The sequence below is a fragment of the Aplidium turbinatum genome, chromosome 9, assembly GCF_918807975.1.
Source record: "Aplidium turbinatum chromosome 9, kaAplTurb1.1, whole genome shotgun sequence".
Taxonomy (NCBI): Eukaryota; Metazoa; Chordata; class Ascidiacea; order Aplousobranchia; family Polyclinidae; genus Aplidium; species Aplidium turbinatum.
The window spans coordinates 20,826,768-20,852,995 of NC_137480.1; the positions used below are offsets into that span (position 1 = coordinate 20,826,768).

General features: G+C 38.0%; 1 protein-coding gene across 2 annotated transcripts; it reads right to left on the minus strand.

Moving 5' to 3' along the window:
- Nucleotides 1-173: 173 nt before the first annotated feature.
- On the minus strand, nucleotides 174-9,809 carry LOC145777205 (progestin and adipoQ receptor family member 3-like). 2 transcript variants are annotated; one of them, XM_082588527.1, is made up of 8 exons: nucleotides 4,714-9,809; nucleotides 4,362-4,510; nucleotides 3,644-3,806; nucleotides 3,152-3,307; nucleotides 2,391-2,479; nucleotides 1,945-2,044; nucleotides 1,501-1,551; nucleotides 174-1,261 (listed from the first exon to the last, which is right to left on the minus strand). In XM_082588527.1, exons 1-8 carry the CDS (start codon nucleotides 4,816-4,818, stop codon nucleotides 1,211-1,213), a joined length of 864 nt encoding a protein of 287 aa, XP_082444653.1. In that variant the 5' UTR covers nucleotides 4,819-9,809; the 3' UTR covers nucleotides 174-1,210. The 2 variants fall into 2 exon arrangements, with proteins under 2 accessions (XP_082444653.1, XP_082444652.1); XM_082588526.1 differs by having other exon boundaries at nucleotides 1,501-1,591.
- Between the last annotated feature and the right edge of the window lie 16,419 nt (nucleotides 9,810-26,228).

Consider the following 26,228-nt stretch of genomic DNA (forward strand, 5'->3'; position numbering starts at 1 on the left):
GTTGCTCTGCCGTCACTGAACACCCTGTCAAAGTGGTCACGGTACGCCACTGTTCCACACACAGTCCGGCCCTTCATTTAAGTTAAGTGCTGTGCAAACTGCCGGGTTTGAGCTGAACTCAGGCCCTGAATACTAAAAGGGTCTGATAAACCTTGTTGAAAAAGCAGAGTGTGTAATCCTTTAAAATTTAATGACGTGCTTTAAAAATGTTGTACATTAGCCTGCATAGAAACTTTTACATTACAAATGTTGATATGTCAAAGTGACCTAAAGTTAATGTCATCGTAACATCCCGTCCAGAGGCTGTTTAAATATCAAAAGATGTTTATGAAGGGGGTCATCAGAGAGGGTTTTTTGCTATATAAGGTGGTACGGGCAATAAATTCAAAATGATTAAAAATAAATCTTTGTCTAAACATAACATGTTCAATTAAAAATGATAGGCAAGGCGCATATAGACCATTCTACTAGCTAGATTAACTACAATAAATACTCGGTATAAATTCTTTCACAATAGCCTATCAACTGTTGACAAAACACCAATAATCATGGAGTCGGTCTTTGGAAGCTTGCAATTTCAGTGTGATTAATTCATTAAATTACTGCAAGCTTCTTGATATACTGTAGAGTGTGAGTGTAGATACAGGCGAAATAACTAATACCCTAACCAGAGCAATCAATAGAAAAATAAACAGAAAAACAGCAAGTTTTGACGAACTAAATTATGCTCTGAAGAACACAAAATGTTCATACGGTAATCAATAAATAGACAATAACCTATTTTTCTATTAAAAGCCATACAGTACGGTTTTTTCAAAACGTACCCAAAAAGGTAGGCTACTAGGCCTACCAGTGTCTTTCGGGCTGAGGTAGGACTAGTTTTCGCTTGCTTTATATATTTTTTATAAAACAATAGCGATCCATTCTAAACATATTGTAATGAAGCCAATTTGTCGTCCCAAGGCATGGACACCAATGGAAATGAAGTGAGAGCCATCGCGTTAATCTTTTCCTGAGTAATCTCTAAGTCGAAGCCTAAATACTTTGCAGAATTTCATCGTGGCAAGACGTTGAAACGATTTAAAAAGGCATCTTTTCTGGATGGGAAAATTGCACCATCACAAAGCGACGACATCATAGCAAGCAGACGAAGTCACTCGATACGTCAAAACTCTTAAGGCAAAGTTGCGCCAATACAACAAAGCCAGATTTATGAGAATGTGCCACCAGTTATGGCTTTGTCCGATGAAGTCAAATTTCCCTGCAAAGCAATTCGAGTTACTGGTCGCGGTTGAATAGGCGGTTATTTCACGCACAATCTATCTGAAGCAAATTGGTACAGCAAAAGCAAAATTTATCTCAGTCTTTCAATTTTTCCTCGTGTGGAGCAAGTTAGAACTTAGAAACTCATGACATGATAATCAAAAACCGCGTAGTCGTACAGGCCACGGAAAATGCTCCCACAAATTTCAAAATCAAAACAATTATTGCATAAATCACCTGGAAAGAAACGCTCTGGAATTTTGGTAAGGTAGACGGTCGTTGCGAGACCTAAGATCGTGTAGAACGTCAAGACACCCGACAAGAAAGCCTCAAGAAATAAATGTTGTTCAGTGGATGTAAATTATGGTAAAGTGTTGATGTTTTAAAATGTTCATACAGTAGCCTATCCGCAAATAAATTTGTCGCTTATAAGAAATCCCACATGAGCAGTTGTATTGCGTAGAAGGACAGTGCGCAGCTAGAGTTTCACATTAAACTGCAAAAACCGAACTTCGGAAAATTAAAGACTTTGACAGATAAGTGTCATTGCCAAGAAACTGTTAACCTCCGCAAAGTAACTAAAACAATTTTAAAAGGACAGTGAGCTTATGCAGAATACTTATATCCAATAGCAGTTTGTCAAAGTGCATAAATTTTGTATAATAATCAAACAGAACTCACTTTTACTTCCGCGGATGGAATAACAAGCGACCAGTGTAAAGTCGGCAAAAATCCGAACACGCACAGTGAACAAAGGTGAATAAATCTGTAATTGTGCCAGCTGGGACACCATATGACAACGTCAGGCAGTGAGTAATCATTTAAGATTGATATCGAACATTTCAAATACGTTAAGTCCTTGACCAATGTTTTTTTTTTCTTTTTACGGCAAGACCCACTAGCCTACACACTTGCGACCATCAACAAACAATGGGAGACACTGTTCTTGCTCTCTACACCGTGCACGAACTACAGAGCTTCATTAAACATAATGGACGAAAAAAATTGAAATTACTTCATAAGTTTTTAAGTGAGATGATTTGAAAAATATTTGATGAAATTGGCCAAATGTTTTGCTATTTTGGATACCTACAAAAAATAAAAAATGCAGTTACGAAATTGGTTACCTGTCTGACATGTACATTGGATGGGACAATAATGTGCCGGAAATTACCATCAAAGAGGCGACTATGAAAGAATAAAAGTTGCGAACCTTCTGTGGAAACAAATACAAAGAACAAATTTACACCACACTTGGCACTGATGCATACAAAATCAAAAGTTTCAACTATCGCATGAGTGTATAACTATGTAATAATAATTTTTTTCTTAAGATCATCAGCTTAAAAACTGAATTACAGATTTGACTACCCCAACGTGTTGAAGGAAATAGTCAATTTTATTTCAGATATCAAGTAAATAAATAAAATCAGTCAGGTTCGGAAACTTGTATTTAATGATAAAGCTTTCGCCATACTAAATGCGGCTTCTTCAGCATCTTATTCAAATAAATATTTCAGATATATATTGGTGTTTACAATCAAGAGAAAGACGACTGTTCAAGTGTTCAAGCATACAGTATATTTATTTGAATGACACTGCTAAAAAAGGGCTTATTGAGTTGTAATACTTATAAACTACGGTATATTCTTTGCTCATAATATTATATTCATCCAATATCGCACTAGAGTATTTCTGTAGCTAAAACTATATTTTACCATAACTCTAACGAAGTATTGCAACAGTGGTTTACTGGTTATCCAAAGGGATAACTATCATAGCTTATAGCACACGTCAAACGTCATTGATGAAATTGCTAATCACATCAGCATCTGGTGCTTGCACAACATAGGTCCATTCAAAAACAATGCAACGCTATGGTACTTGCATTTTGACAGTAAAATCCATAATAAAGACCAACTCCGTAACAACCGAGTATGCCAACCAATATCCCAAATATATCAACTGCATACCAACGCAAGGCCACTTTCTTATGAACATGACAATTGAAGGTATGGTAGCCAGCAGAACCGATCATACAAATCTGCCATCAAGATAACGTACTGTATGTACACAATCTCATAACCACATTAAACTATATATATATATGTAAAAAGACATTGTTAAAAGAATCAAAACTTTTTAATCATAATTAGTCTTAAAATTTGAACTTTTAATTTTACATCCTCAATTGTTTGGAAAAGAATGTAATGCTTTTAATGTGATCATGGAGCATTGTGTATTAAACTCTTCCTTTTTGTTATAAAAAAAACTTGCAATAAAATTCATTTATATTCAATTATTCATTACCAAAAAAACAGGAAATGAGGTTAAAGTCTCACATGGAAATTTTATTCAAAAGAAGTCAAGGAAAACTTACCTGAACAGATAACGAAAACGACAAAAAAACAAAGTGGTCAGCAATTGTCGTCTGCAGTGAAGGCAGAATGAAAGTCTGATCATAAAACATGAGAAACAAGAATACAATTGCCATTCCAGCGTGCGACCAGATGTTAACGAGTTCATTGGAAAGGATTGTGATACTGTAAGAAAGTAAAACATACGAGTAGTTCAGTTGTTTTTATTTCTGACCATTCATGAAAAAAATAACACACTTCAACATAGCAAAGGTCTAGAAAAGGGTACAAACGAGAAAACGCGACCATTAAAACGTGCTTGAGACCGAAATAAAGTTAAGTTTAGGAAGAAATAGCAGAGAATGTAACATTAGAAAAAATTATGTTTATAATGTTACGTAAGATATGTTTTACAGTGAATTTGACTTTATCCATTTACTGTGATACTCCCTGCTATTTCTTTAGTTGTAATATGTCACGCCATGTATCCATTTAAATATCAGTGATAAATTCAATGATATTAAATGATGAGTTTGGTGACAGACTTTCATCGTAAAATTGATATGCGGAATATGATAGATTGGTGAAGAGATTATAAGAATCACCACTCACCAGGACATAAAGTAACACCATTTATAACGGAAAAATAATAATGGCAAGAGTAAAAAATTGACAAGAGTTTATGAAGTAAAAATGTAAAATAGAGTTTTTTGTAGTAAAATTTTTTCAAATAAATATTACCTTTTAAAGCATTGCCGTGCTGATAAATATGAGCGATATCCATTGGTAATGTATTTGTTATGTTGTTGATGACTGGGTACCTGTGCATACGAATACAAGTGGATTCCAGACCGCACGTGAAGCAATGCTCGTGATGGAGAGGTAGATATCTGAATGTAAAACATAGGTCGAAGTTTATTGTTCTTTTCTTCAAAGCTTACAACTATTCGTCTATCTAGTCTTCTAAAATTTGATTGATACACCACATATTGACACAGTGTTTACAATACCTTTCCAAAATATGTAAATTTAAATTGTAGGCTACATGCAAAAAAGTTCTCAAAACGGTTAGCTAAGCATGTATTGTATATACCTGAAAGTAATTCCATGGTTTATCTTTCAGCTTTACTGGACTTTCAGGTTTCACTGAAACATTATGCGCTGCTGCCAGCATTGAGTTACCATTATCTATATACATTCACCACAGTATCATATATTTAACTTTCAACAAAAATTGAGATGTTAAAATCAGAGGCAAACAGTTGTTTAGAAAGACTTTATAAATGGATTTTTGTAGGCATTACCGCATCAACTTGTTAGTACCTGCAGGAAAAAGTTTATTTTTGAAATGTAATGAACAATTATTGTATGGTATATGCATGCATAGGCGTCGAAATAGGGTGGGCAGGGTGGGCGACGCCCACCCTGCCGTGAAACGAGGGTGGGCATAATATGTTTCGCCCACCCTGTTTTCATGACACTTATGAAGTGTTCGTTACAATTATTTCCGTTTTAGTTAACGCTGAATTATCCAACCAACTGCAGCGCAACTTTTTGTTTTACGTTATGTCTCTCGCTAGGTATCCGACAGAACAAAGCAATGGCAATTCCTGGTGAGAGAAAGCCACGTTTGATATTTTCTCCGAATGGTCTCACCTTCGTTACGTCACAATCAAACTTCAGTTCCCAGTCAGCGTAAAGGAATATGAGTATGACATCATAATGAACATAACAATAAAATAACCGATACAAACTAAAGACGTACTGAAACAATCGCTTTTTACAAATCAAAATGCGGCAAATCCGAAGACGCCACTTTAAAGATAACAGGTATCGCGCTTTTTAGGTCGCAAAGGAAAACATAAAAGAATTTGTTTGGTTTAGCAGGGCTCATAAGATCGCAAGAAAGCAAACATCAAACCTATTAAAGCTTAGTTGCTGCAGCGACGCTAAACGCAGTCTTTGTGAGAAAGCAGCCCTCGAAATTAGCTTCCATCTACGACGGCAAAAACATTGCCGTCGCCAAATCAACAAACCTTGGATTGCGGCGGCAATTGCCGTATGCTTTAATCAAACGAAATTTTATGCGCTTCTTCTTCATCGTGTCACTCGGCGGTAGCCCAGAGCATTACGCAAGCTATTTTATGCGCTCACAATGCTCTTGTAAACTGTAAAAGTTTGCAACCTTGTAAATACTGACTTAGGCTGATTGTTACGCAAAAGTTATTTTTTCGTCGAATGCTTATTGTTTACCGGTGTCGTTGCGAATATAAATGATGGTGAAGGAAGATACAGTTAAAAAGTGGAATTTACCTGATATAGGTTATCAAACAGAAGGAAAAGTTAGGGTGGTATTTTGCAAAATTTGTAAAGAATTTTATGACGGAAACAAATCGGAACTAGAAAAGCTACGGGGTCAAGTTAAAAAAGTGGTACAAAATTGGATAAACGGTTCTTCGGCAGAAAAGAAAAATAATGCTTCTGATCATATGGCATCGCGTTCATGAACGGGCAGTTTTGCGTCTGCAAGTATTCCAGTGACGACGCGACAACCTCATCCTCCGACACAGCATCTGATGATTCCGATTCTGACTAGTTCTTTATCAAACAGACTTTGCGTTGCTCACAGTATCCCAATTGTGCCGAAATTATGTTAGTGTATACGTAAATCGAGGCAATCTTCTCGCAGGGAGCTGTTAATTCAACGTCGCTAGATGTCGAATTAATGTAAAACAAACGTAAATTTCTAATTAGGCATTGTTGTTACACATTATAACCCGCCGGAAAATTAATTCGATTTGTGCTGACTCGAACGTTGAATCAACCCAAAATGAACTTACTTTTTCCCCACGAGTTATTTAACGTAAATTACCGTAATAGCATGCGTATCGCGTTGCTCGCTTTATCGCTACTTTTGGTATTATTACATCACACACAACAAATCAAACAGTGTGGTTGTGATAGACTACTCTAGTATATTTTTCGCTTCTCGTTTTGCATGTTTTGGTACAATTTTTTCGTAATAAACGTTCACAACCATTGCCGAGGCAATTTCAACTTTTGCCGTTTAGTCTCGGCAACGTTTTAGACGAAGCAAAAATATGCTAATTTCGAAGACTGAGTGAGTGTTCACAGCAAGTAAAATAGTCCGAGGTGAGGTCTTGGTGCGATGTTTCTGCTGATTAAACTCTCGCTGCGAGTAAATAACACAGGAAAAAATTTTGAACAATTTTTGTCCTAATTAAGTGCTCATTTTGCGGCGGCATTTTTACTGCGTAGCAGAATGGCCATTATGACGTTTGCGGCGGCATTTACCACGGCAATTGCGGTGTGCCGCCGCTAATTTCGAGGACTGGCAAAGACTAACCATTGCGAATTTGCGAACATACACAATACACATTCAATGAAATCTGTTTGAAAACTCTCGCCCACCCAGAATTCCTCTTTTCTAAGAAAAAATCGACGCCTATGTATGCATGTAGCAATAAAACATTAACAAAGTAGATTTTGAAGACATTTTTGCAACAAACAATCATAAGATAACAGAGTTCTAGTGTTACAGAATGCTTAACTCAGGGTGGTCCAAACCCTGGCAAGCGAGCCGCATGTAGCCCGCGTGAAGCTTTTGTGCGGACCGCAAACACTTTGTGCATACCGGAATTATCAGTGCTAAACCCAAGGTTTAAAAATACACCTACGTTTTATAAATACATTACATTCGCCACAACCCTAAATAAGTAGCGCATAATCGGGTCAATAGGTAACTATGAGGAAACAATGTCAGTTTGTGACGACACAAACGTGCGTTGATATTTTGCTTTTGTTGCTAGCACTTTCTCAGTTATGAAGGCACTTTCTCCGTTATGAAGTGATTAAAAAGCGACACACAGAACAGAATGGCTGATGAAACCCTGGATGCCTGCTTACGTCTGTCGACCACTGAATTTAAACCAGAGATCGACACTATATGCAAAAAACAATAAATTGTTTTGGTTTGCTAATTTGTTGACGTGTTATGTATCGTAGCCTATCTTTTTTATTAGCTGAAAATCAGTTTTTGAGTCGCAAGCAGAGATTAAAAAGTGAGTTAGGCGTGCAGAAAAACATTAGGTCAATCAGAACAGCAAACACAGTCCTTTCAATTTTCATTGCAACTGTATTTTGTCAGCGACAAGATATGTTAATGTTCATAGCCTGCAAACAGTAAGAATGTAGCTAAAACAGATAGAAATCTATAGAAAAGAAGTTCAAAATCGCAATTTATTTAACGTTTTTACTTTCAGCAACGCGTTATCATTTCTCACTATGCGGCCGGTGAAGTTTTTCTCAGACCCTAATGTGGCCCTTCATGTTTGCAGCCTTGGACCACCCTGGCTTAACTAAAAGCCAGTCCCATACTACAGAATATTTAGTAAGCAGATACAATTGTTCAAAAATTTACACGAACAAGAAATTGGCTGTAATGAGAAAATCTTGATAAGACAAAACTTTTGCTTAAAATATTTGGAACAACTTTTATTTACAAAACCTTTAGTTTAGAGGCCCTAATGATCAGGTGGAAACTCTGTTTCAGTATGGTAATGGTAAAAATCTTTCGGTCCAGAAGAAGAAAATTGGAAAAAAAAATGGCTAGGGTTGGTTCGAGAATACCTCAGCGCAACAATGTAAAGAGTCTGGATAGAATCAAACAACAAAGAAGCTGTAAAACTGGAGAACCCCTGCTAGGGAGACAAATAACTGGTCTCATCTGTTAACTGAAGAGACAAATGGATGGTATCATAACATTACCAGTTGAGATTTGTCATAAGTTTCTAACTGTTTTTGTCATTACTACCCCAAGTTTTAGTTTTGTTTCAAACTACACTCCATCCTCAAGGCAAAAATATTAATCAATGCAAAACTTTAAGTTATATCAGAGGTGGGCAAACTACGGGCCGCATGCGGCCCGTGACTACTTTTTGTGCGGCCTGCAAAAGCCTGAAGCAAATATATAATAAAATAATCCTAAAATTGCTTAAAAATTTTAATTACTACAATGACTTATATAATTAAACTTTTTCTTCGTATATTTCATCTTGATGAAAATAGGTTAGGCTATACCGGTAGTCTTTTTGTCGCATTGTAGTAGTTTGTTTCCCCAGCCACATTGTGATCTTGCATGAATGGATGGCTAATAATAGTGTCAAAAAACAGCCGGTTACATCACAATTGAAATTTCTGACTTCGGCCTGTCGCATCATGAGACTTTCTTTTTCGTTTTAGTTTTTCTGATTATGTTAATTTGCTCACAGATGTATTCTGTTTAATTCGCTCAAAGTGCATCTGGCAAAGTGTTATCTTTGATGTGGGTTGTATTTAAATAAATAATTGAGACAAACTTTTTTTATATCTTTTAAATAATACATGTACTGTATATAAAATCTGCGTTTCTTTTGTCACTTTAAAAATAAATAAAAGCTTGTGTTTTGACTATTTTAGATTTGACGTTTTGGCTTATAATCTTAATTATGCTATATTATACTACGGCCCTCGAACAAATTCAGATTCTGAATGCGGCCCTCAAGATAAAAAGTTTGCCCACCTCTGAGTTATATGTTTGATTTGTGGAGAGCAAAGCAATCATGTGGCTTTTAGTTTTTAGCCCATATAGATTTAACAACTAAGTGCAGTAAACTTTTTCAATTTTCTTAAAGCATGTTATTTGTAAAAACACGTAAAACAATGCAACACATGCTACATGCAACACAATATGCTAATCATATGTATACAGATAATTGTAAACAACCTTCAATTGCTATCATAAACAAGATGCCAAATAAGTCAAAACAATCTATATTTAGAATCAAAAGCATAAAAAACAATTTCACCTTTAGCATAAATGATTGGTTCTACTTTTACAAACTAAGCTTCAATACACAATCGATGGATTTTTAATTTAATACACCATAAATGTGAAGATTAAAAATAAATTATCTATAGCCCTAGACTAGTGATGTTGTACTTAAAATTGATCCTCTTCGCAGCACATCAATTCAGTGGTCCCTAAAGTCTAACCCAGGGTCAAAAGCAATCCGCTAAACGGTTTAAGTTTATAATTGAGCCCACACGTGTACAATTTACATTTTTATAAATCACATTGAAACATATATGTTACTGAGCAGAAAAAAAGAAATACATGAATGTGGTTGGCTGGTTGCTACTATGTTGGCCCACCGGCACTGATAAAATTGCAAGTGGCACAGAAGCCTACTGAAAAAGTTTGGGACTCAATTTACTCAATCATTACACTAACTCACTTAGTATCAAACTTCAATTGCTTTTTGAGCCAGTTGTGATAGAGATTCAACTTATGATCACGTGGTTTGACAAGTTTCCATTCATTAATGCAAAAAATTCTATAAGAATCATTGCCATATTTTCCAATTCCATGCATCTCAATTGGATAACGCCAATTTTTACACAAAAACTCATTTGAAAATCGTATTAAAGTTTTTGCTCTTACACGGTGTAATCCGAGCGGTAATAACAATTCAGAAATCTCTTCAGCAGCAGTTTCCTTTGTTTCTTTTGCAGTTGGACAACGTTCAAAAAATTTCCAAAGGATAGGAATCGCAAGAGCTCCAGATGTTTTGTTCAAGAAAATAGTAGCAACCAGTAATTTCCATGCATCATGAAATAAGGTTTCTTGAACAAGATTATAGGGTGACTTTGGGGGAACCCAAACAATTTGTTTTGTAACTGGCTGCGCAAAAGACTGCTTTCTCTTTCTTAAGAAATATCGGCTCTTTGCTTCATGATTTTTGAATTTGATTTGGCACATATGAATCAATACCAAAAAGCATTCCTTTAAACTGATAACATAACTTTACAAAAGCAGAAATTGTAAAACATTGGCTTACAAACAGTTGGACTAAAATTAATTTAGAAAAGTACAATGATACCGTATCAATATTAACAGCAAGACTAAAGTCAAAACTAATTAGCCAATAGCCTAATCACAGGTTAATAAACACATCTTCACAAAAAAAGTTTATGCATATGGATAACGCGAAAAATTTGATTTTACATTAAGAAAATTTATCAAAAAAGACAGAAGCTATATATTATACATCCTTAGTAATAACTGGAATATATATATAACTAAATCCTATTAATATAATCCTATTAATCGAATCCTAGTTAATAACTGAATTTGGAAAAGATTAACTACATCCTAGTAATTATACGTGATGACCATAGCCATAGGGGGCCAACTACATTAGAAGAGGTTACCTTACCATATGTCATTCGAGCATGACATAACTTGCTTAAACGCATCTTTTTGTAAAAGGTAAGGTGGTGCATTCATCATAAACTCATTAATTAAACAGAAGGGAGCTGGTATACAAGTTCCCTTCCCCCTTGGTAACTCATGACAAAAACAGGACTCGATTAAACATATAGGGTGAAACTACTTTACCTTTGCTTCACTGTTCACACACTTCAATCCACATGTTTTGGTCAATTCCTCTTTGTCATGAGTTACCAAGGGGGGGAGGGACTTGTATACCAGCTCCAACAGAACTATAAACAGCACTAATTAAACAAAAATAAATAGCAAAATCAAATCGCTAATACTACTGTATACACCGATAAATTTCTTGTTCAAAAATCTATCAACCACTGGTTTTTCAAAATATCACAATAATACACTGATACAATAGGCTATACAATGCAATGAGATAAGAAGAGTAACGCCTTATGAGGTCACCTAGTCAGCCTATACCTTGGTCCTTGACAGTATTTTACAGAAGAACAAAAAACGTTAAGTATACGGTATGGTTAGAATCACAATGTGGTGGTACTAATTTTAGTAGTATTAAATATCTTGCATACACTGAAACAAAGTTTTGTTAAGTGAACTCAAGCAAATAGTTAACGATTGTCAATCCAATATGCAACAAAGATCACATGGAATTCTGTTGGGCAATGGTAGGGTGCAACCTTGCAACCTGTATTGCATTGTCAGTAGCACTGTATTGTCCAGGATATGGACTACGGTACTTTTGGACCAGATAAGATTTCGTGGGCTCAGTATTTTTAAGGATGCTGCAACTGAATAAAAACTTTACAACGCCGCGTTTTTCCGAACTAACTTTCAACTCTAAAGAAGTGCTGTTAGGTTTGGCAGCAGTGGTTAAGTACCATAACTTTACTAATCTACATATACCGGTAAGCTCTAATCCTGAATCATTTGCACGTCATAAACTTTTGTGCTTTTGCGACGTTGTCTGTTTTATTTTCGACTTTTCCGTGCTTTATTTTAAACATAACTATTGCTGTTGCATTCCGACCACGACAAATAAAAATTAACGAGTCTTCACTTTTCACTAAGGAAATAGCCTAGTGAAAACTAAATTCTGAGCATGAAGCCTTGAAGGGAATAGAAATATTACGAGGATATTATGACGTCACACTTTTGCCAGCTGATTTCATCCTGTATTCACTTTTTTTTACAATATGAAGGGACCTGTTTTCTGTTCATCAAATCGTCGACTCGAGTCCGAGCTTTGGTTTTGTCTTCTTTAAAATACGATTTGACTAGATGGGTGTTGATGTCGATTTTTCTTTTTGAAGCTTCAAATAGTCGTTGTCGTCGTCGTGTGAGCCTCTGGGGACGAAGATCTATCCTTTTACCACTTTTATCACATTCACGATGTTTCTGGACTACACTGGAAGGCTACTAGAGAGCAGCTAGTCTTTGGTTTCATCATTCATGACACGCAGACTTTCCGCTCTGTTAGGTGGCTTGAAGATGGTACTCCAAATAGTAATGGGATAGTTGTAGACTAAAATCACGTTACATAGAGTAGACCAATGTTGTTCAACCACGAAACAGTTTATGCACAAATGGGCCACGAACACAACCATCAAAACTACCGATTTTATACTGATATCAAATGACAGAGAAGTTCGAAAGACTATGATCACCAGTGGCGGCTCGTCATAAGGGACTGCGGAACTGCAGCCCCCCAACATTTTTGTGCATATGTGAATTATATTACATATAGATAGTTTTGCCATGTTTTTTTTTAATTTATTTCGCTTGAAGAATTAAAAAAACTCTTAATAATAATTTTCCTGGAAATAAAAAAAAATTTGTGTTATAAAAATTAATTGGCAACTTTGGGTCTGCAAATTCTGCAGGTCCGGTGTTGCTAGTTCTTTTTTTTATGACGTAGGTTTTTCAGAAAAAAGTTTTCTAGCGTCACTGAACAAGCGCTGTGGGGACTGCAAATAGAACAGACCCTGGTCAGGGATTTCAACTTTGGTTCTCGTAAATCTTTAGGGTAAGCGTGTGGAAGCTATCGGTGATTAGGTGAAGGGATCGTAGGTTACTTTACTTGATCTGTGTTTTGAGAAGTCACTGAGACAGACTAGTTTTGATGTGAAGTAAAGCCAATTACTGTAATTATTGGTGCTCTTTCAGTTTCACAATTCGTCCTTTTGGGATGATGACGTCATGGTACATCACACAGGTTGGAATGGACTATTATAAAGGAGGAAGTACGGGGTGGAAATGCACTGAAAAACACCTGAAGGTAATTGTCTCCCATTTATTCATTTGTTGTTCAATTTCAACAAATTTGCTATCGTTGGAAAGCACAAGCATAGATCTAACCAACTAAGTTAATACCAAGTCCCAAAATAGTACTAGCTTCATCTGGTGACCACCTAAACTTGACCAAATTCAAGCCATTATCAAAAGTTTACTTTAAATGATAAAAGCATTAAACTACAGCCAATTAAAAGAACATGTTACTGTGTTACTAACCCTAACTCAGTGCATTTATAACTCAGTCCGATACAGGTTTATAATTATCTATATTATGTTAGCCTACTGGTTGATGCAGCCCCCCCCATGTTTTGAGACCACGAGCCGCCACTGATGATCACTGTAGGTCTGTAGCGGACACTGCTGTTCACCATGCACAATTATACATAGCCATCAGTAGGACGGCGACATTCCTTGCCGACTTCGCCCAAGTGTACTAAGATACAAAATTTTTTAATCAAGAAAATGAAGTATCTTCTGACAAAATTTTTTCAATTTTTTATTTTAATATTTTTTATTTTTAAATTTTTTATTTTAATTATCACAAAATTTTTTATGTGCTCCTGGCAACATTTCCAAACCCGAAAAAAGTTTTGAACTGATTACCTTTCTGGCAACACTGAAATTTGGTCAAATCACAGTTTATGTAATATGTTGTGAGATCGTAAGGCATCCCAGCGATGCCACTCTTGATGTAATTACATCAAATTTGATGTTTTTGGGTAACCTTTTGATGTTTGATGTTTTTGCCCAAAGATCTGACGTTAAGCGATTTGGTATTAACTAGCTCAGACTAATTAAAATATAATATTATAATCGATTTATAAGCTATTTGCATTAAGCTTTGTTTCGATTTTAGGGAAAGCTGCAGTGGAAAGAGTTTTCAGATCGATGAAAACTTCCGAACAAAACAAAATGAATTCAATAACTTTGAAAGGACAGCTTCTAGCTCGCCAACATGTATCCCAAGTAGTGGAGGCTGCACCAGCTGGAAACCATCAAATAGGCTAGTGGAAGATATGAGCAATGACCGTCCACATAAAAGATACATGAGCATGATGAGCCGTTGTGACGAAAATTGATGGGCTGGTAGTCGTCAACCGGGGCAACTTTGTTCTGCGGGGTAACTTTGTTCTATTGGGGTAAGTTTGTTCATATATGACAACATAATGGAAAATTAAATAGACATCAAAAACAGAGACTAAAACTTAATGGTATACTAAAGAGACAATAAGCAGGTTGATTTATTGCTTTACTGACGTTTCGTGCACCATGACAATGCGCATCCTCAGAGCGATTAACACACAAAATAAAATTTACAAAGTTATATACCGCAGTGCGGTGGAACGCAAGAAAAAATGAAACACACATTATTTTAAAGATTGGCCAAGATGTGTGAGCGGTTACTTTCGACGTTAAATTACGTAAAAACTTCCAATAAATATAAATTCGAGACGAAAATTAAATTACAATAACGTTTCCAACTGTGTTCAAATAGGCATGCAGCCTGCCTGTTAAGATAATAACGATTTATAAGCTTTTGGTAATAGATTTCCATTGTTCCGGTTGAGTACATTGCAATGTTGATGAAGCAACTTTCTGCCATGGTGCGTTTCACTTTCATCAGATGAAGGATGCAACTAGTGCTAGAAACGATAATTGTCCTGATGAACATTCAAACTTTTCAGTTTTCATACTAAAGAGAATCAAAATTTAGTGAGATAAATCTGAGTAACGCTCAGGTATAAGCTTCATTTTTAAGTTTATTTTTATTTTCAGGAGTGTATATAGACTATAATCGATTACGGTACTTTTGCTTTGAAAATGGTTCGATGCTACAAGAGGAAAGCCGGTAGCAGGAACTACTGCACCGGATATACAGAAGACGCATTGCAAGCTGCTCTGAATGACGTCAAAACTAACAAGATGTCGATTCGAAAAGCAGCAAAACAGTATAAGATACTGTAGTATTCATGAGTCCCTTTCATTTATATTCTCATATTGATATTGCATGAACCGTTGTGTATTTATGTTACTTCGCACATGTAAACGGATTTCAGAATTATTAAAAAGAAACTGTAAGCAAGCAAAGTGTACTAGTGAGTAAAGGCAGAACATTATAACTGGCGACGAGTAGAGTATCAGAAACCACGTAAACACATCAACGTAAGACAGCAAGATGACTGGTCTTTCGCAAGCATTTCCATTTTTTGAAGAGGGTGATCCTTCATCAACTGGACAACGGTGGAACAAGTGGGTTTGTCGCTTAGAAAACTTCTTTATTGTCAATAAAATTAAAGAAGATAAAATCAAACGAGCATCTCTACTGCACTATGCAGGAGAATGGCTGTTCGACATCTTTATAACTTTACCTAACACTGGTAATGAAAATGATTATGAGGCTGCCAAACAAGCCATCAGCAACTACTTCAAGCCTCAGATAAACATTGACTATGAAGTGCTGCAATTTCGTGAAATGGCACAACTGCCAGATGAAACCATCAATCAGTTTTACGCCAGACTTAGAAAAAAGGCTCAAACTTGTGATTTTGGTGGCGAAATTGACAAAGAAATTAAAAGGCAAATCATCAGCAAAACTTCTGACAAAAAACTGCGTACCAGAGCTCTAGAAGCAAAAAATCTGAATCTAACAAATTTGCTTGAAATAGGAAAAACCCTTGAAACTTCACGACAGCAAACAGAACATCTAGAACAACAGGCTCACAGTCAATCACAATCGATCAACAAAATGCACAAACTCTCAACAAATAAACAGCATTCAATCAAGCCAAAACCTACTAGGTCAACACAACTCAGACAGTCAACAAGCATCAGCAAGTGCTATTTTTGCAGTGGCAGTTATCCTCATGCTAAGGGAAGGCAGTCATGCCCTGCATTTGGAAAGACTTGCAGAAATTGTGGAAAACCAAATCATTTTGAAAAATGCTGTTTAACTAAACAAAAACAATATCAAAGAAATGTTAGAGCTACATCTGAACAGCAAAGCAGTAATGACACATCAGATTCTAATGAAGAAATTGCTTATGTATGTAGAATAAATTCAGAAAAGAATCCTACTGCAAATCTAAACATCAATGGAAAAAACATCAAATTTTTGCTTGATTCTGGATCATCAGCTAATCTTATTGATGAAGAAAACTTCAACAAAATACAATGCAAACTTTTCAAAACCAATGTTAAAATTTTTACATATGGTTCTTGCAAGCCAATGAAACTACTTGGCAAATGTCATGCTGACATAAAGACAAAAACTAAATCAACTTAGGCCTATGCCACATTTTATCTAGTGGAAGGAACACATGGCTGTTTGTTGAGCTACAACAGTGCTGTTAATCTAAACCTGCTACACATAATCAATCAAACTATCACTGGTACCAATTCTAGCATCATTAACAAATATGCTGACCGTTTTCAAGGCATAGGCAAACTCAAAGACTTCAAAGCCAAACTCCACATTGACAAATCAGTGATACCTATAGCTATACCACACAGGCGAATACCATTTCATATTCGAAAAAAAGTCAACACAGAACTGAAATACTTGGAAGACCATGATATAATTGAAAAAGTCAATGGTCCAACACCTTGGGTATCCCCCATTGTCACACCACCAAAACCAAACAACCCAGAAGAAGTAAGAATCTGTGTGGACATGAGAATGCCAAACAAGGCTATACATCGTGAAAGACACATCTGCCCAACTGTGGATGACCTTATTCATGCACTAAATGGAGCCAAAATGTTTTCAAAGCTAGATCTGAACAAAGGATATCACCAAATTGAGTTGGATGATGACAGCAGATACATAACAACATTCTCAACTCATAATGGGTTATATCGCTACAAACGTTTAAACTTTGGTGTGAGTTCAGCAGCCGAACTTTTTCAAAAAACCATTCAGCAAGCACTCGATGGCTTACCCGGTACACTCAACATTAGCGATGACATCATTGTCTATGGAAAGACTGAAGCAGACCACAACAAGAATCTTGATGCTTTATTGCAACGATTGCGAGAAAAGAATCTCACTCTGAACAAAAAAAAATGTGAATTTAACAAAACAAAATTGGAATTTTATGGATACACATTTTCTGACAAAGGCATTTCTGCACAAGACACCAAAATAAATGCTATAAAGAATGCTGCAACGCCAAAATCAGTCGGTGAAGTGCGAAGTCTACTGGGATTAGCAAACTATTGTGCAAGAACAATCAGAAACTTTTCAACAATCACTCAACCGTTGCGAGAGTTAACACATCAGAACACAGAGTGGAAATGGACTGCTGTGCATGATGACGCAATACAAGCTCTCAAAGACAGCCTGACAGGGAATGAAGTCTTAACATACTTTGACCTGAACAAAGAAACAGAGCTTATTGTAGATGCCAGTCCCGTAGGACTTGGGGCCATTCTCACTCAACGAAGCAATGTTAACGAACCGGCACGGATTGTTGCATACGCAAGTAAAGTTCTCACCCCTGTCGAACAAAGATATTCTCAAACTGAAAGAGAAGCACTAGCAATTGTTTGGGGCTGTGAACATTTTCATCTGTATCTATATGGCATGCAAAAACCCTTCAATTTGATTACAGATCACAAGCCATTAGAACTCATATTCAGAAATGCATCATCCAAGCCTCCAGCAAGAATTGAGCGTTGGAATTTAAGATTGCAACCCTACAATTTCGTTGTGACGTATAAACCGGGAAAAGACAACCCTGCTGACTACATGTCTCGACATCCCGTGGGAAGCACACATTGCACTTCATTGTGTGATGCCACTGAACAATATGTGAACTTTATTTCTCAATCAGCAATTCCGCTAGCAATGACAATTGATGATGTCACAAATGCTGTCAAAGGTGACGACACAATGCAGAAAATCATCAACATCATCAAAAGAAACGCATGGAAATCTGCTATGAAGAATCCAGATCAAGACATCAAGCCATACATTCCTATCAGGAACGAGCTGACATTAACAAACTCTGATTTGATTCTTAAACAGAACAAAATCGTTATGCCGCGAGTGTTAGAAAAACAAGCCGTAACTCTTGCACACCAAGGACATCAAGGCATCGTGAAAACAAAAGCATTAATTCGAGAAAAAGTTTGGTTTCCTGGCATTGACAAAACTGTTGAAAACGCTGTTAAAAATTGCATTTATTGCCAAGCTGCAACCGTTAAAAACACTGTTGAACCATTAAAAATGTCACCATTGCCTAACGCACCATGGACTGAACTGTGTATTGATTTTTCTGGACCGTATAACACTGGTAAATACTTGCTAGTAATTGTCGATGAGTACTCGCGATTTCCTGTTGTAGAAATTGTCAATTCTACCAAAGCTTCATCTGTGATACCGGTAGTTGACAAAATTTTCTCGATGTTTGGAATTCCACTTGTGCTTAAATCAGATAATGGCCCGCCATTCAATAGTTACGATTTTAAGCAATTTGCCCAACGTTTAGGTTTCAAACATCGAAAGATAACTCCTTTGTGGCCGAAAAGCAACAGCGAAGCTGAACGCTTCATGAAAACACTTAACAAATCTGTTCGCATTTCAAATGTTCAACACAATTCATGGCAATCTGACTTGAATAACTTTTTGAGAAATTATCGAGCTACGCCACACTGCACGACCAGAACAAGTCCCGCCGAACTCTTGTTTGGGAGGAAAGCTAATATTACTATTCCTCAAGCTCTCACTACTGTAAATGACCAATCGTTGAGAGAGAAAGACATTCGTGCAAAATGTAAAATGAAAAAATATGCAGACAAACGTACACATGCTAAAAATTGTGATATTTCAATTGGTGACTTGGTTTTGTTAAAAGTTAAAAGAGAAAACAAACTATCACTCCCTTATGGATTGCGTCCTTACAAAGTGACTAACATAAATGGTTCGATGATCACTGCAAAAAAAGGATCTCATGTGGTCACAAGAAACTCTTCATTCTTCAAACCAGTCACAAATGACCTTTGTATAGATTGATGACAAGCATGTTTGATTAATTCTTGTTCTGTGTAAAACTGTAATTCGAGTAAGCAACGTTTTGTTATCATCAGACTGGAAAATTGTGACAACTATAATTTATCGTACTCGTCATATGAAAAGCATACCCCTTAATCCAAATCTACAACTTGGGGAGGATTGTAGTATTCATGAGTCCATTTCATTTATATTCTCATATTGATATTGCATAAACCGTTGTGTATTTATGTTACTTCGCACATGTAAACGGATTTCAGAATTATTAAAAAGAAACTGTAAGCAAGCAAAGTGTACTAGTGAGTAAAGGCAGAACATTATAGATACCATTTGGAACTTTGCGCCACAAAGTAAAAGGACTTCATTCGGGAAAGATTGGACGCCCACTTAGACTCTCTCCCGAATGTACAGCGCAGATTTTGGAGTCTATAAATTGTTTAACAATATGGAAAGTTCCACTGACCGGGTCCGATATTCCCTTGCTTATAAAAGGGTATTTAGATCGTCGTGGTGTTACAGATAAAGTCTTCAAAGATAATCTGCCAGGAAATGATTGGCTGAACAACTTCATACAAACACATGGTTTAACCAAACGCATTGCCGATAATGTGAAAAGTAACAGAGCAGAAATCTCAACGGACACCATCAACAACTATTTCGATAGCCTGGAGAACACTATAGAAGGAATTCCACCGGAAAATTGCTACAATTACGACGAAACAAACATAAGCGACAATCCAGGTTCAAAAAAAGTGATTGTACGTAGAGGGTTGAGAAAAGTGGAAAGAAAGGTGGAGCATTCCAAGCAATGCATCAGCGTGATGTTTTGTGGCAATGGCAAAGGTTCTTACCTGCCGCCCATGGTCGTATATAAAGCTCTAAACCTGTATACAAACTGGACCGTGGGCGGCCCTTCTGGAACAGTATATGAAGCAACAAAAAGTGGTTGGTTCGATTCTCGAACTTTCGAGGAATGGTTTATGAAAGTGTTTGTTCCAAACGTTTGCAATGGAGATCGTGCATCAAGTCCGATACTATTGATAGGGGACAACTTGCCGTCGCATTTCTCTACGCTGGTGATAAATGAATCTCTAAAAAATAATATCATCTTTGTGACCATGCCAGCAAATTCGACACATTTATGCCAACCATTGGACGTGGCGGCATTTGCTCCAATTAAAAGATCTTGGCGTCGAATTCTCGACCAATGGAGAAGCGAAACACGTTCTAAGGGAACCATTCCGAAATCACAGTTTCCAGGATTGCTCAAACGTCTGTATCAAACTATTTCATCATCAAATCTTGTTGCTGGATTTCGTGCATGTGGAATATGTCCACTGGATCGTAACCAGGTGCTGAAAAGGTTACCTTCAACCTCAGCAACCAGACATCCTGGTGGTGAAGGTACTTCATCTGCTTTGAATGAGTCTGTACTTAGTCTACTGCAGACTCACTGTGGCTTAAACCAACAACCGACTGAAAAAACTCGCAAACGAGGAAAAAAGATTGTGCCTGGAAGAAGGATTGTATCGTTGCCAACCCGTGATACTCCTACTCCACTTAACCATGAAGTATCTACTGATACACATGAGGAAGAATGGGTGTGCAACAGCTACAATAAAGCATGGGAAGAAGATGGAGACGACCGTTGGATCGTTTGTGATGTTTGCAACAAACAGTACCATCTTCAGTGTTCTGGTATCAATTATGAAACTCAAGATTACTATTCGTATGATATTGAAGGAACGGAGTTCCAATGTGAAAAATGTTAGAAGGACATTATATGAACCAGTTTTCTGTGGACTTGATGATCAACTGCTGATCTTAATATGTTGTGTTTTGTAGGCTACCTAATTTTTATTGATTGCATTTCATTAAAATGTTTTTTTTAATGCTTTTGTTGATTTTGTTGAATGCCTTTGTTGATTGATAAAATGCTTTTGTTGAAACAAAAGCATTAAAAATACATTAAAAAGGCTGCTTTCTTCAGTTATTGAACTCATTCAATTAAGGTAACGAGGTCCGAATAGGCTAAGAGGAGCTCTCCCTCTGCGGTGCTGTGCTCTACCTGTCATCGTTCATGGGCTTAATCGCTATGTAGCCTATGCTAGGTGGTCACAGCGGTAAACCATAATCTCTTCGTGGGAAAATTTTAACATAAAGTTCCCTAATCCGTTCGTCTGTATATAATGACCGAAGAAACACACACTTGAACTTCTTTTCAAACAGTGTATTTCTGTAAAATTAGCCCGCGGCTATCGAAGTGGGGTGCAACGCGATACACCTCTAAAACTGTCACTACGATACAGATTACTTGGATAAAAGACGGAGAATTTGTCCAGCTAGCAAGCACCAAATAAACCAGTTAAATGTGCGACCGACTTCCAACAAACAACTTCGAGAATGAATCAGAAAAATTTGTGATAACTCAAAGGCACGCCAGCAGTAGCGCGACGCAACATTTCATGTTTAAACCGGTTTCAACAGGTTTGACACAGGTCTTACGGACGATGGTGCAATTTTGGCTCATGTTTTAGGAATTTCCATGACGTAATATTCAGTAGACCCGAACGGTTTCTACATGACGTTTGACCAGGCGAACAACCGTCTGGAACATAGCGGCCCCTAGTTATGACAGTCTGACATGGCATAACTAAAAAAGAATTGACGACAATTGTGAGCCAATGAATAAAAACACATGATACACAAATTGTTTGAATCACTCACGTTTAAGTTAATACGCAAATACAAAGGGCATGCAAAGAATGAACAGCAATAAGAACACGACGATACATGAAATTGGTACCATAGGTATTAGGTACACGCAAAAATGATGCTATATACAATGATTGCGATAATAACCGACTGTTCTGGGCTCAGACAAGTGTCGGCCACCGCAGACAAAACCAGGCTCAAACCCTAACACTTAGGTGTTCTTTACGGGGGCGAGGCACGAAATATCCCTCAACACATAGTCTACTTTCACTTTCCCCGTACTCTCATCATAGTTGCAGACGGCAACTTTAGCTCTACGAACCACAGGCTTCCCTTTCCTAATTTGTGGAACTACCTCATGCACCCTCCCAAGTTGATACTTCCCACGTTTACCAATGTCCTGGAGAGAACCTACCACTACAAGTTGACCAGGCTCCAAATTCTCGGCCATTTTTAGCCATTTTTTCCGGCCCTGAAGACCTGGCAAGTAAAAATCGATCCATTTACTCCAAAACTGCTGAGAAAGTGACAAATTGAACCGATAATCCCTTCTTAATTGGTCACGATCATGTGGTTGCCCAACAGCACAGTATGGGTCTAAGTATGGGGTCAAAAGTGAGGCAGGGGTGATGACAGTAAAATCCCTAGGGTCGTCACTCAAAGGTACCAAAGGGCGTTCGTTCACGATCCGAACGGCACTGCCAGAGTTTGCAAAATACCATCTCGGTAACAAAAAATCCTTAAGCAGGTCCAAAGAGCGAAGCCACGACTCCCACTCTTTAACAAAGCTATCAGGGACCTCGGTGACCCAATCAAACTTGTCTATCGCCAATTGCTGAAGTATAAGGCGTGCTTTTAGAAAAAATGGCGCTCCAAAGCCTAGCGGATCAAAATTTTGTCCAAGCTGACTGAGCATACTTCGGCGCGTGTGTTTAGCTAAGGGCTTTAAGGAACATGCGATACGCATCTCGTCAGACTCGGTTTGCCACACACAACCCAATGTCTTCGCTGATGGCAAAGTCATATTTTCACTCTGAAAGTCAATGTCACGAATCAAAGGTGAAAGCATCTCATTATCCAAATTTGACAAGACAATCATAGCCTCCTTGTTAGCACTCCACTTACCAAGTTTAAACCCACGGCTATCAAACAAAGCAATTGATTCATGAGTGATTTGCTGAGCTTCCTCTAAGCTATCAGCCGAAAATATAAAATCATCCATGTACATATTATTTGCAATATTGCAGAGAGTCAATTCACCAGCACTGCTGGGATTCTGCTCGATCATTTTCTTTATAGCCAAGCAAGCGATATACGGGCTACTCTTTATTCCCCAAGGGTGTACACAAAAACGAAATGGTACCATCCTACCATTTTCAAGGTCATCATCTTCAAACCACAATATACGAAACAAATCCCTTTGCGACTCAGGTAACTTTATTTGAAAGAAGCATTTAGTCACATCAGCCATGAGACCAAATCTACCAAGCCGAAATCTAGCCAAGACATCTACCAGAGGGTTTAACAAGTCAGGACCCGAAAACATTACATCATTAACACAAGTTCCTCGGAATTCAGACTTGCCATCGTAAACAATGCGCTTTTTTAATTGTGACGTAACAAAGTACGGTAAATACCATTCAAATCCCTTGACATTTCCTGCTTCACCAGTACGCTCAATATAGCCATTTGATTTAAGATCTTTCATGGTGTCAGTAAGGAAATCACGAAGTTCAGGTTGTTTTAAAGCTTTCTTCCTTAAAGCAGCAACTCTATCTGACGCCAACACAAAATTGTTAGGTAGATCAATATCTTCCTTCAACGGAACAGGTATCTCAAATCGACCATCTTTCAACTCAATATTCGGTTCAACAAGTTCTCTAGCCAACTTATCATTGCGAGACAATTCACAGGTTTCATTTTGCAACGTCAAATCCTGAATGACTTTATTCAGGTCTGCTATTTCCATATCACGAGACTCAATTTTACGCTGAAAGCCAGAGATGACATCCGACTCTGAAGACGTCTGCACTCTGCACACTTTAGCAACGCTTTCCTCTAAGGGTGACTTACCACCACAAGCCAACCAACCGAGAGGAGTGAGTAAAGCATGCGGTTCACTACGATTTTCACCAACACGTTCTTCTTTTGCCCACATCAAATAAGCGTTGTCGTTGCCAATCAGTACATCTACAGTACTACAATCATTCAAATGAAACATATTCACGTCATGAAAATGACGGAAACCATTTAAATCTTGTTTATGCGGTAAAGTTTTAACATCATCAGCCCAAGCTGGGCTAACCACCGAAGTTATATCACAAAACAGTTCATCTGTCTCTAACGACTGGATGTTGAGTTTGACAAGGTCAGCACAAGTAGCTTTCTGACCAGCCAGGGTATCCATTTTAAACGACGCTTTATCGTACGGTTTAAGATCAAGTTCACACACCAAGTCACTCGAAACAAACGTCAACTGCGAACCAGGATCATGCTGACAATACACCAACTTCGATTTGCCAGTCATTGGATTCAAAACACGAGCAGCAGTAACGCGGTTAAAGGCTGCTTTAACATTTCCAATCTTAACATTACGCACAGGAACTCTGGCACGAGCATCATCTTTCCCAACAGAATCCAGAGAATCATGTGACGTCACATAAAAATCATGCAGAAGAAAATAGTGTTTCCTATCGTTGTTAGGCCCACACTTACGACAGTTATTTGCATGAACGCAATCCCTAACCATATGCTGGCGCAAACAATTCAAGCATTTGCCAGCTTTCACAATGACATCTCTCCGATCTTTAGGTGTCAAGCGCAAAAATTCTTTACAATTAGACAAAAAATGATATTCAACTTGACCACGTGACGAACAACAAATGCATGCCGGTAGGTTTTTACGTCTGGCTTCACCACCGCGCGGTGCGCCAACAACAGTCGAGTACTGCGAACTCCCTGACATCACATCATCGTGGGGTTTTACGGACGTCTGCCTAACCGGACATGAAGGCAATTTTCCTTTGCCAAACTTTTTAAAATGCTGCGACTCACCAGAATCGCCCATTAGCATAATGCTAAAATCAGTCGACTTACGCGTTTCCTCTCGTACAACAAAATCGAACAAACTCTGAAAAGTAGGCTCATTAGTGCCACCATACTGATCACCTAAAAAGTCAAGATAACGCTGCTTAGCGTCAAACGGGAGTCGCTTAGCCAAATCCAAAACAAAACGTCCTTCCAATTTGTCACGCTGACCATAAGCTTGCGCGTAAAGCAAACACTGCGATAATTCATCTTTAAACTCTTTCAGATCACTGGAAGAGGTCGAAGTCAATTTGCTACCATAGCGATACTTTCTAATTTCCGGTTCTGCAAAAAGACCTCCACGAACCCCAAAACGCTGGTACAAGCGAGCTTACGACATTTCTATCCTGTCTTCCTCTGACAAGCCAGGGGTGTCAGAAACCAAATTAGCAATCGTTTGCGCAGCTGTTCTAACACAAGCTGCTTGTAACAAAGTCAAACAAGTCCCCTTAAAGGGCGAAGCTGCCATTAAGGCCGTAACACGATTTTTAAAGAAGATAAATGGCATATTATTACCATCGTAACCAATCAAGGCCGCCTTATCGAAAAACGTCCTACTATTTTGGTATTCAAAAAAGCAATCCTGCTGTTGAGAACTCGATTTAGCGGGAGAAGACAAGCTATATCCCTTAAGGGGCTGAGTGGGCTCAGTCACATGCACAGCCCGACCATGATCCTCACACACGTTAAAATCAGGAGACGCAATACGCCTCTCACAACCACCCAAATTACGTGTAGCTGGGCGATCAAAACCTAGCGGCGCAGAAAACTGTGAAGGGGGCAAAGCATTACTACTAATGGCGGCCCCGTGACCTGTACGCTCTGGGGGAGGAGTTCGGTTGTAATTCGCAGACCTTGGCTCTACAGCATTCGGAAGACCCTTAGCCGCGGCCCCGAGACCTCCTGAAACAGCTGGAAAACGTGTGGATTGCCCTGGTCCACTCACAGGTTGAACGGGCGTTTGGAAAAGGTTATGTAAATTAAACTGCGATTGATGTTCATTTCTGGAATGCCTAGAAGAGCCCTTCTTAGAGCTACGCCGAGAGCCCACCTCTGATCGATATTCAGCTAAAACTACCTCTTTACGTTGTTCAGCCCTCAACTGAGCGTCTTTGAGTGCGAACTCAGCAGCTCTCGCTTCGGCTCTCGCGGCGGCCTCAGCTGCTCTCGCTTCGGCCTCAGCTCTCGCGACAGCCTC

What these genes read in the sequence shown, in the direction of transcription:
- LOC145777205 (XM_082588526.1), bottom strand. Translation starts at nt 4,818, where the DNA reads ATGTATATAGATAATGGTAACTCAATGCTGGCAGCAGCGCATAATGTT. An exon ending in GCACGGCAATGCTTTAAAAG is followed by an intron (nt 3,807 to 4,361) that starts GTAATATTTATT and finishes ACTTTCTTACAG; the next exon opens with TATCACAATCCTTTCCAATG. An exon ending in CGTTTTCGTTATCTGTTCAG is followed by an intron (nt 3,308 to 3,643) that starts GTAAGTTTTCCT and finishes TCTTGATGGCAG; the next exon opens with ATTTGTATGATCGGTTCTGC.